We start from the raw sequence: 11,671 nt of genomic DNA on the forward strand, positions 1-11,671 counted from the left end.
TTTTTTAATAAACCCTTTTTCATTCGACATACTTTATCTTAATCGAGATATTAATAAGGAACCAGCAGATCAAGTAGCTTTTGGAATAAAACACCAATTTTTTTAAAATTAAACACTATCTAAAGATTTGCATCGAAGCGTTTATTTTTGATAGTGATTTTAATCACTGTCAGATATCATTATACTTGATCCAACTATACCACGTCACAACTGTGCCGCGACCCCCCTGTGCTGGGTTGGGTTTTTATTTCTATAATTTTATATAAATATTGAAGTAATACGACACGTTCTTGGTAATGACTTAACGAATAATTTGTGCTGGTAATTCTTAGGACTCAAAGGTTTTACAACAAAGTTGTATCTCTAATCGACATTGATACAACAGGTTTAAAATATTTTATGTGAGTATTTTGTAAAAAGCACTTTCTTCTTTATTTAAGCTAATAAGCAGTTCAATTTTTAGTATTCATAACAATAAAACATAAAAAAGACACTAAAAAAAGTATAAACATTTTTTTTTTTAATTATCATTATCAAATTATAATTATTTTAATTTATATATCAGGTGAGAACATGGGTTCATTAGTGTTATTAATTAACTACGTTTATTTGTAAATGAGACTAAATGCTTAATTCTATACTTGTATAAATATGTGTAAATTGCACTTATGTTATTTGGCGCACAACATATTTCAGGGGGGTGGAAGATTGTTGTCATGTGACAGCTTGACAAACACGCCGCAGCGGACGGGCAATGGCTTATGCGTCGGTAGTTATTATTATATTACAATATACAAGAGTTCCAAATTGGAAATCAGACAAGGCGCAGCAGACGGACAATAGTATATACATCGGTAGTTATTATAATATGTCTACCGTATTTAAATATATATATATATATATATAATCCACCACCACCATAATATAAGGTACGAATATAATATATCACCACCAAATCATATTATGTGTATTATAATTTTCTGGAACTTTTTGGAATATATTGGAAATTTATAGTGATAGAGTTAAATTATTAAACGTGTAAAATGCGAATTTTTAGGTAACAATATGGGATGTTTTGCATCTGGACCTAATGACGCGTAGCAGAGGCGGCCGCCGACACGAATTAGGCCAGTCGCGTCAATAAACGGCGCTAGTTGAACGAGAGAACTTGGTGAAACTTGATTATGGTTAATTAATTGTTTATATAAATTGGTGAAATGTCCTTCTTGTGTCAATAAGGCCGCCTTTTGTAACATGGCGTTTAATTCAAAATAAGTCAGTGTTCCTGTGGGCATGGGTTGACGGCGGGCCTTAAAAGTCAAGCGATAAATGTAAGCGAGCGATCGTTGCATCCTTTGTAATGTAGAAAAGCGGTGTAAAATTTGATCGGCGGCAGTTTCTTTGTCGATGGTAGTGAGAACTACTGTCTTTTGTTGATAATCTGGCAATTTTTCAGGCTTCAATAGATGGTAATTATGCCGCGGCCATTGTTCGGCGGGTAATCGTAAAAATGATGGTCCTTCTCTATGAATGTGACATAATACCGTATTATATGGTAGTAGACCGCGCGATGCCGGGTCCGCGGGATTGTCGACTGTGTTGATATATGACCATTTACACTCTGGTATTAATTGCTGTATTTTAGCAATTCTGTTTGTTGCGAATACCTTAAAAGATTTTTGGCTAACGGTTAACCATGATAATACGATGATTGAATCGGTTCACGCATAAATTTTTGAAATATCAATATTTAAACAGTTTTTTACGCGATTCAACGTTGTAGCAAGTAATAATTCAAGGTGCGGCACCGTAATTTGACACTTACTGGTTTTAATTGGCGCTACCTTTGTCTTACATGTAACAAAATTTATCGTAGCATGACCGGAGATGTCTACTATCCACAAATAAACAACGGCCGCGTAACCACGTAATGAAGCGTCGGAGAATCCTACTAATTCTATTTTTTAATATGCGCGTATGTCAATATGTCGAGGTAACCTGATTTGGTCGATGGATGACAATTCTGTTACGAATTGATTCCATGACGTATTTAACTCCTCTGGTAGATGACTGTCACAATCAAGACCCGATGCCATAACGTTTGCATGAATGACTTTGCCCATAAAAGTGTGGGTCCGAGCGTACCTATAGGATCGAAAGTCTGGTGATTGTAGAAAGTACCTTGCGTCGTATAAGGATAATCGGGTTGAATGTTAGTATGATAAGCAAAAATATCCAATGTAGGATCCCAATGCATACCTAATACTTTTACAGATATATCAGTATTCTTTGGGTCTAAAGATAACAATGCTGAGCGATCAGTACAATTTACTTGCCGAAGTATTTGAGACGAATTACTTGTCCACTTTTTTAGAGAACAGTCACATATCTTTAATAGCCCATATTAAACTCATATTCAATAATTTTAGATTCAACTGAGTCCCGCCACAAAATATGTTGATATCGGCGGTCTGTGTCTCGCACTAATACCTGGCGATACATTTTTGTAATATCAGCGGTTAACATATAACGCTTAAGCCTATTCTTTTGAATAATATCGAATATATCGTTTTGAAGTTTAGGACCGGCTAATAATACGTCATTCAAGGAATAACCGGTCGTTGTGGCTGCACTCGCGTCAAACACCATCCGTAATTTTTCGATATTGTCGCCATCGCGTTTTACTATGGCATTATGTGATTTGTAGTAATAACCAGGTTGAGTGGCTGGTCTCATATGACCAAGATTGGCATATTCAGCCATGAATACGCGGTACTCGGCATATAGCGTCGGATCTTTGATTAATCGCATTTCTAAATTATATAGGCGTTTTAGTGCTAACGCGCGTGAATTACCAAGGCCATGACACGACGGCGCTGTATCAGGAGGCTGATAAACACTATTCGAACTACATACAGAATCACGAAATGGAAGTGCTACACAAAATCGACCATCTTTTTCTCGTGTGGTTGTCTTTGAAAACCATTCTTCACATCGTTGTTCTTCAGTTATCGACTCAGTGGGTGTCGCAACTTCCTCTACAGCCCAAAAGGAACGCATTAGATTATCCATTTTACTGATGTCTCTATATGTCTCTATGAAGTATCTGAATACTTCTCTACTTTTATTTTACCTTTCATTACTGTTATTTCATGTTGGGTTACTACAATTATTATTATTAATACATTTCTAAAAAACAGCTGGTTTTTATTTTATCAATATTAAATATAAATATAAATTTGTATTTGTAATAATAAACCGCCTTTTTTATTAAATCAAGTGTTCATCCAATAGTGATTTGACTATTGTTTTTTACACGTGTATGAATAATGTTTGAATAAAAATAATATTTTAAATATTTTAATATTTACTTAAAATATAGATGTAGAAATAAATTATGTTAGTAGTTAATTTCACATTTGTATTACATTAGTGCATATATTCTGATGTAATCAAAAAATTATCAATAGTTATTCAAAATTTAACACTTAGATAAAAATGCAGGTGAGTAGTACACATTATCTGAGGTATTCAAATGAAATCTTAAAAATTATTTAATTTTATTCTAGAATTGGCATTTGAAATCTCTATTGTTGATAATATCTTGTGTAATATTTAACGGAGGTAAATTCTGTTTTACATTACTTATAAAATTTTTATATGTATTTCATTTATACGTTTGACTATACAATTTTGATTTTCTATAGTATCAATATTTGTTTGTAAAATTTACGAAGTTGCTTCATAATTTAATACTATGAAACATTTATGAACAAATATAAAATATATTGAGAAAATTATTAATTAATACCAATCATTAATATTTTAAATCATTAATTATATTAATTTTGTTTGTTATTTTATTTTATTTATATGTAATTTTTTTGAGTCTGATGGCTACAATTTTAATTTATCGGTGTCTTATTTAACAAAGTGAATAAAATAAAAAAAAAATTTTCTTAAAATATTTTACAATTTACGTTTTTTGTTTAATACATTGTTAGTGTTATTTATGTTTATTAGCATTGATACAAAGATTAGGAGATATTAATTTTACTATAATGTTTTTTTTTATGTCGCTCACCACTCTTATCTCTCACTGGGTTAATATCTTTCAACGATATTTCAATAGATCACAAATCGTATCTAATTATTACTTGATAATTAAATAATAATTTTCTCAATCCCTTTTAATTAAAATAAGTTTTGATTTTTAAAATGAAGGAATATTGACATTTTTTAAACTTTTTTCTTAAAACAATCATAACTTTTTGAAAAATAAATGAATCAAAATAAATAATTTTTTTTGCAAAATAATGTAGGTTTAATAATCCCATTCTTTATTTTTCTACGGGGGTGATTCAAAACAGATAACAGTTAACTTTTTCAACTTATTTTTTGAAAATGTTCTGGAAATAATTTTTTATTTAAACATATGTTAAATTCAACATTATGTTTCATATTAAAAAAGTATACATATTGTCCGATGACCTATCTTCTATGTGTAAATAGTTGGCGTAGTTAAATAACATGTTATTTTTTAATTAATTTTTTTTTTAATTTTTGTACGTTTCCAAATCATGAAAAATTAAGGGTTACACCTCCATAATAATTCAATATGATGTCTTTGAGCATATTTTTTTTCAATTTAAATTTTACACTGCAATTATTTTTAAAAAATGAACACCTAGGCGATTTTTTTATATTAAAATACCTTACAAGCTTTTGCCATAGTAATGAGTTCACCGATTTTCAAAATAGTTACTTGAATCTAACTTACATTGAATATAAAATTATTTTGAATATTTTACCTCCCTTAAGTTAATAAAAACGACTTTGAGTTTTTGAATTAATTTAAATTGTGTCCTCTTTAGCTTCTAATAAATGTGATTTACGATTGCCGCATCGGTACCACTACAGTTAATCACACTCGAGGTGCGAATTTCGAGTGCCATTTGTCGTTATAATAACTTTATAATTTTTTGATTATTTCTTCTTGAGTTGGAAAAAAATTCAAAATTCATTTGATTTTTATCTCATTTAGATTAAATAACTTTAATGAATTTTAACTATTCAATCAAGTTTAATGATCGGTACATTAAAAGAAACCCGATTTTATTCTAATTGAACTAATTATCAATAAATATCGGCAAAACTTTTTTATTAAATATCTCTACAAATAATAAGAGTATAAAATTTGTTTTTATACTGAATTACACAATAAAATCATATTATATAATAAAATTTTTTTAATGATTATAGACTACTATTTTACAAAACCAAACTTTTACTATTATTAAAAATCTGATATTAGACTTTTCTATTACCTATTTTTTGAGATTATAACTAATTAGAAAACGAGTATTTACATTTAATGAAAATAAATAAAACAAATAAAATTTTGTATTAAATGATGTCAACACCAAATTTGCTCGTCAAGCTAAAAAAAAGTTATGGTAAAATGTTCAATTTAATTATAAACTTTCGTAAAAATCAGCTTGAACCAAAAAAATCGGTTTAAAATGACGTTTTTTGTATCGAAATTTTACAAAGATAATTTTAACATATAAAATTCAAACTCGACAAAAATTAAAACATTTTTTTTTAAATATTTATATTAAAATGTAAATCCCTGTTTTTTACAAATAAGTAATAATCCTAAAAAAGTGTTTATACAAAAAATCTAACTATAGATTTAAGATCGGTGCAAATATTGGTTTATAAATGTATATTTTGGTTTCTGATGAAAATTCGTTGAAGATCAAGTTTATTGATAAGCAACAAACATTTTTTTTTTTAATTATTGCATCATATCTTTCATTTTTTTATACATTTACCATAAAAAATTGGATCAAGCTATATTTGCAAAACTATATTATCAAAAGTATAATAATTTCCTACTATATACAATAGCAAGAAAAAAGGTTTTCTTGTATTATATTTATAAATCAAAAAACTTGTACTAAGGATATTGTAAAAAAAAAGATTTAATTTGTTATCACAACTTTTAGCTTGAAATGCAAGTTTGAAATTGAATAAATCATTAAATAGATAATTGTATGAGAATTAAAAAATGGTTTTGTTAAGTTACCGTAATGGTATGAAGTCAGAAAATCTTATAATTACTATTTACAGTTATTTCAAACTACGTACCTCAAACTTGAATAATTTAAGTTTTACTGATTCTCCAACCATACGTCGCATTCGTCTGTAGATAAAAATGGCAATGTAAGCTAGTTCAAATATAAAAGCTATTTTTTTTTACTTGAAAAAGTAAAAAATTAAAATAAGTTTATCATTATTAGTGATGTGTCCCACCTAGAATGAGACACGGTAACGCGTTTGGAGTGGATGTAGTTGTAATGTGAAATGAAAATACAGGATTACGGCACAATACATATATTTATAACGGCTTTTTAATTTAGAAATACAATTATTTATAATTGATACATTAATTGTCTTAAGGTGAAAATCACTTAAAAGTCGTAACACAATATATTTATACAATGGTTCAAACGCGATTGATTGTTGCTTATTCGTTGTTAATACTAATTATTCCTTAACCCCACTACATTAATATAATAACAATACGGGTTCGTCAAAATTAAGCTACGTCAATTAGATTTATTCAATATTTATGGTAATCAGTGGTATACACTTGTAAGGTATCTTAAAATAACATAAAATACAAAACCTTGAATTTTTCTAAAATAGCATATTTTTGAAAACGGTAATCATTTTTACAATAAAGACAATCTATAGTTTGATATTTTCACTATGCATAAGAAAGTATAATTCATAAACTTTAATTGAAAATATATATAAAAGTATCAGTATTTCCGGAAAATTAAGTTGAAAAAGTACAAATTTCTATACGCATGTTTAAAGTTATGATCTCATTGAATGAAGCGATATTGTCCAATGTAAAAGTTAGTCGCAAGAAAGGGGTATACATGACGTATTTAAAAAGAATTCCCCTCATAATTTGTAAATATTATTAGTAAAATATTCAATGTATAAATTTGTTTAAGTAAATATAAACAAAAGTCAATACACCAATATTTTTTTAAAAGCCCTTTTAAAAAATGACAAACTGATATTAGTTTCTATTATTTGAGCCTAATAATGTATTTTAAGTAAGGTGACGTCAATTGAATGTGAAATAATAGCAATAAAATTATTTAATAATGATTTATACTATTAATTTTAACTTTTTTAAAAAAAAATTATTTTACAAGAATATTTATAATCTGTTATGCACAATAATTATTGTTTAAACATATTTTAAAAAGAAATTGATTACATGGTTACATTGAGTGGAAGACCTACGACTAGAACTCCTATTTACATAAGGTTTAGCAGATTCCAAGATTACTATTTTGTATGTCCAGTTTAACAGGGCTTTGTATAGGATTATTTTAATTATATGAAAAATTTTGATTTTGGTAGAGATCTTAGACGAAGACGTGAATTATGTTTTTTCCTTGTTTATTTAGTGTCTCCAGTGCGACGTCTTTCAAATATGAGACTTAAGTATTTAACTTGATATAAGTGATCCATTCAGTGTAATTACTGAACATATTTCTCTGCGTAATATAAATATTGTGTTAGTAGATTTGTCTGCGTTTATTTTAAATTACTCGTTGGTAAATCAAGTATTCAAACGATCTCAATAATTTGTAGGATTAGATTAACCATCATATGGTCAATATTTGAAAGTAGGGTTGTGTCATCAGCATAAGTTATTCAAACATTTTCCCCAGAGTAGGCAATAGAAAAATATGTCTGTAATATATAATCTTTCCTGGAGGTTTTAACTTTTTTTTTTTAATAGCAATAAATCGACACAAAATATTTATAATTTGTCAAAGAATAAGAGCATGACTTAAGTATGCTTAAGAATAAAAATAATAATAATTGGAGTAAAACATAGATAATAATATTAATTTTTATAACTTTATTAATTACTATTTAAATATAACTATTTTTCTCTTAAATATGTATACATATTTAATAATCTAGATTATAAAAAATTTTAAAAGCAAAAATTAATAAACAATTGTTATCATATAGCGATTCAATATTCAGATGACGGTATAAAATGCCAATTTCAAAAAGGTACCACTAGAAAAGCTGCTGAAGATGGAAACTTAGAAATTTTAATATATGCTCATAAAAATGGATGTCAATGGGACGATGATACGACTATTGCAGCAGCTGCAAAAGGTAATTTGGAATGTTTAAAATATGCTCATGAAAATGGGTGTGAATGGAATGAAGAAACAACAAAGACTGCAGCTACTAAAGGAAATTTAGAAATATTAAAATATTTACATAAAAATGAATGTCCGTGGAATAAAAGCACAACAGAAGCAGCTGCAAAATATGGTAATTTGGAATGCTTAAAATATGCTTATGAAAATGGATGTCCTTGGGATGAATTAAAAATTGTACAAAGTGTTATTAAAAATAATGATCTAGATATTTTAAAATATGCTCACAAATATATACATAAATTAAATATACTTTTAACTATGATGGCTGCTCATGCAGGTAATATAGAAATTTTAAAATATGCACATAACAATAAATGTTTGTGGGATAAAAGAACAACAGAAGCCGCTGCCATGTCTGGTAGTTTAGAATGCTTAAAATATGCCCATGAAAATGGATGTCCTTGGGATGAAAGCGCAACTCGAAGAGCAGCTGCTAATGGACATTTAGAATGTTTAATGTATGCCCACGAAAATAAATGCCCATGGAATATAAGGACAACTGGAGATGCTGCTTCAAATGGTAAACTACAATGTTTAAAATATGCCCATGAATATGGATGTCCTTGGGGTGAAAGCACATCGGAAAGAGCTGCTATAAATGGTAGATTAGAAATTTTAAAATATTTACATAAAAATAGATGTCCGTGGGATGAAAGAACAACGGAAGCTGCAGCTTCTAATGGTAAATTAGAATGTTTAAAATATGCATATGAAAATGGATGTCCGTGGGATAAAAGAACAACAGAAGGAGCTGCTTTAAATGGTAGATTAGAAATTTTAAAATATTTACATAAAAATAGATGTCCGTGGGATGAAAGAACAACGGAAGCAGCAGCTTCAAATGGACATTTAGAATGTTTAAAATATTCCTATGAAAATGGATGTCCGTGGGATAAAAGAACAACAGAAGCAGCTGCTTCAAATGGACATTTAGAATGTTTAAAATATGCCCATGAAAATAAATGTGCATGGGATGAACGCACAACACACGTAGCTGCTCTTTATGGTGAATTAGTATGTTTAAAGTATGCTCATGAAAATGGATGCCCTTGGGATGAAAACACATCACAAGCAGCTGTTATAAATGGCAGTTTAGAAATTTTAAAATATTTACACAAAAATAGATGTCCGTGGGATGAAAGAACAACACAAGGAGCTGTATATTATGGTAAATTAAATTGCTTAAAATATGCCCATGAAAATGGATGTCCGTGGGATGAAAGAACAACGGAAGTAGCAGCTTTTAATGGTAAATTGGAATGTTTAAAATATGCCCATGAAAATGGATGTCCGTGGAATGAAATGATCACAGAAGCAGCTGCTTCAAATGGACATTTAGAATGTTTAAAATATGCCCATGAAAATAAATGTGCATGGGATGAACGCACAACACAAGCAGCTGCTTCTAATGGTAAATTGGAATGTTTAAAATATGCCCATGAAAATGGATGTCCGTGGAATGAAAGGACCACAGAAGCAGCTGCATTATATGGTAAATTAGAATGTTTAATATATGCACACCAAAATGGCTGTAGATGGCATAAAAAAACAACAAGAGTTGCTGCTGATAATGGTCATATAGAATGCTTAAAATATGCACATGCAAACGCGTGCCCGTGGGATAAAGCCACAACTAGAGCTGCTGCAGCGAGTGGTTGTTTAGACTGCTTGATATATGCTCATGAAAAAGGTTGTCATTGGGATAAAGATACGATAGCTGCAGCAGCTGTGCATGGTAATTTAGATTGTTTAAAATACGCCCGTACACATGGATGTGATTGGGTTGAAGGTACAATGAGATTGGCTGCAGCGAATGGACATTTAGACTGCATTAAATATGCCCATGAAAATGAATGTGAATGGGACGAAGGCACAACAAGGGAAGCTGCTGCTAGTGGTCATATTGACATTTTGGTATATGCACATAAAAATGGATGTAATTGGGACAAAGGGACAATGAGTGGAGCTTCTGCAAATGGTCATTTAGACTGTCTAATCTATTGTCATTTAAATGGGTGTACGTGGGATGAAGGAACAACAAGACTTGCTGCTGCAAATGGCCAATTTTATTGCATAAAATTTGCCCATGAAAATTATTGTCCATGGAGTACAGGTACCATTTATGAAGCTACTCAAAATGGTTATCAAAATATAATTGATTATGTTACTGAAAATGGCTGCCCTAATTAATTTTCTGTTGAAATATAATCTTTATTTTATTCATTTATGTTGGCAATTATTGCATTATTTTTCAAATAAATTAACTTGAATTTTTATGTATATCTAAGAAGGTATTCATTTTAATATAAATATTTTTGACAGTTTACTTTCTTAAGAAATAATATTTTTGTAAGTATTACCAAAAATAATATGTTATACATATGTAATTTTTATATAAAATTTGTTTGATACTATTTTCTTAGCTGTGAGAATAACTTTTAACGTCACCAAACTTTCATAAAAAAAAAGAAATTTGAAAATAGGACATTGTTAAGTAATTTTCACAACATTGGCTAATTTTTAATGTTTTATTATACAAGGTGATTTTTTTATCATAACCCACTCAATTACTTGCAGAATAATAACAATTTAAACATTTTTTTTTTCATTATCTTTAGTTACACATTATTCTTGAATTTTTAAGTATGTAATACTTTTTAAGTTCATCCCTTATGCCTTGGAGGGGGGTCAACTTTGTTTTTTTAAACGGTAACACNTTTTTTTTTTTTATTATCTTTAGTTACACATTATTCTTGAATTTTTAACTATGTAATACTTTTTAAGTTCATCCCTTATGCCTTGGAGGGGGGTCAACTTTGTTTTTTTAAATGGTAACACATATTTTTAATTTAATAAAATGTTTGAGTTGTCAATTCAGTAGTAAATGGCATTCGAATTTTTAATAAAACTTAATTTGTTTATTAGATATAAACATTTAAAGTTTCAAATTTTTGAGTTAATATACATGTATAATACACATGAGATTGTAAATACAGGTAACTAATTGGTTTTTTATAACATCAATATTAGCAGGTACATAGCATTGTTATTATCAGTTGTAGTAAGGCACATTGTTATGAGTTAATAAATACACTAACTGACAATACAGAAAGTATATCTAATGATAATCATAATTGATAATAAACAATCCGTGACTGAGACAGCAATGACATAAAAATCCAATTTGCTACCTGTATTAACAATCTCATGTGTATTATACATGTACAGGGTGTTCAGTAAGTCAGGAAACGGGTTTCTATTGTTCTCATTGTTACAAACAATGGGAACAATATAAACCCGTTTCCTGACTTATTGAACACCCTGTATATTAACTCAAAAATTTGAAACTTTAAATGTTTATATCTAATAAACAAATTAAGTTTTATTAAAAATTC

At 28.9% G+C, this 11,671-nt stretch overlaps 2 protein-coding genes across 2 annotated transcripts in view; both read left to right on the forward strand.

The window, feature by feature from the left end:
• LOC126894232 (NK-tumor recognition protein-like) overlaps nucleotides 1–11,671 on the forward strand; it is a gene marked incomplete in the record, with an annotated part of 135,127 nt that overhangs the window by 82,128 nt on the left and 41,328 nt on the right.
• LOC126894233 (uncharacterized) lies at nucleotides 3,425–10,536 on the forward strand. The gene is made up of 3 exons (XM_050665082.1): nucleotides 3,425–3,504; nucleotides 3,570–3,624; nucleotides 8,074–10,536. Exons 1-3 carry the CDS (start codon nucleotides 3,499–3,501, stop codon nucleotides 10,464–10,466), a joined length of 2,454 nt encoding a protein of 817 aa, XP_050521039.1. The 5' UTR covers nucleotides 3,425–3,498; the 3' UTR covers nucleotides 10,467–10,536.

Source organism: Daktulosphaira vitifoliae, unplaced genomic scaffold, assembly GCF_025091365.1.
Source record: "Daktulosphaira vitifoliae isolate Bord-2020 unplaced genomic scaffold, ASM2509136v1 Scaffold_1, whole genome shotgun sequence".
In the NCBI taxonomy this organism is placed as follows: Eukaryota; Metazoa; Arthropoda; class Insecta; order Hemiptera; family Phylloxeridae; genus Daktulosphaira; species Daktulosphaira vitifoliae.

Coding starts and splice junctions, on each gene's coding strand:
- LOC126894233 (XM_050665082.1), top strand. Junction 3,625..8,073: donor TTGTGTAATATTTAACGGAG/GTAAATTCTGTT, acceptor GTTATCATATAG/CGATTCAATATTCAGATGAC.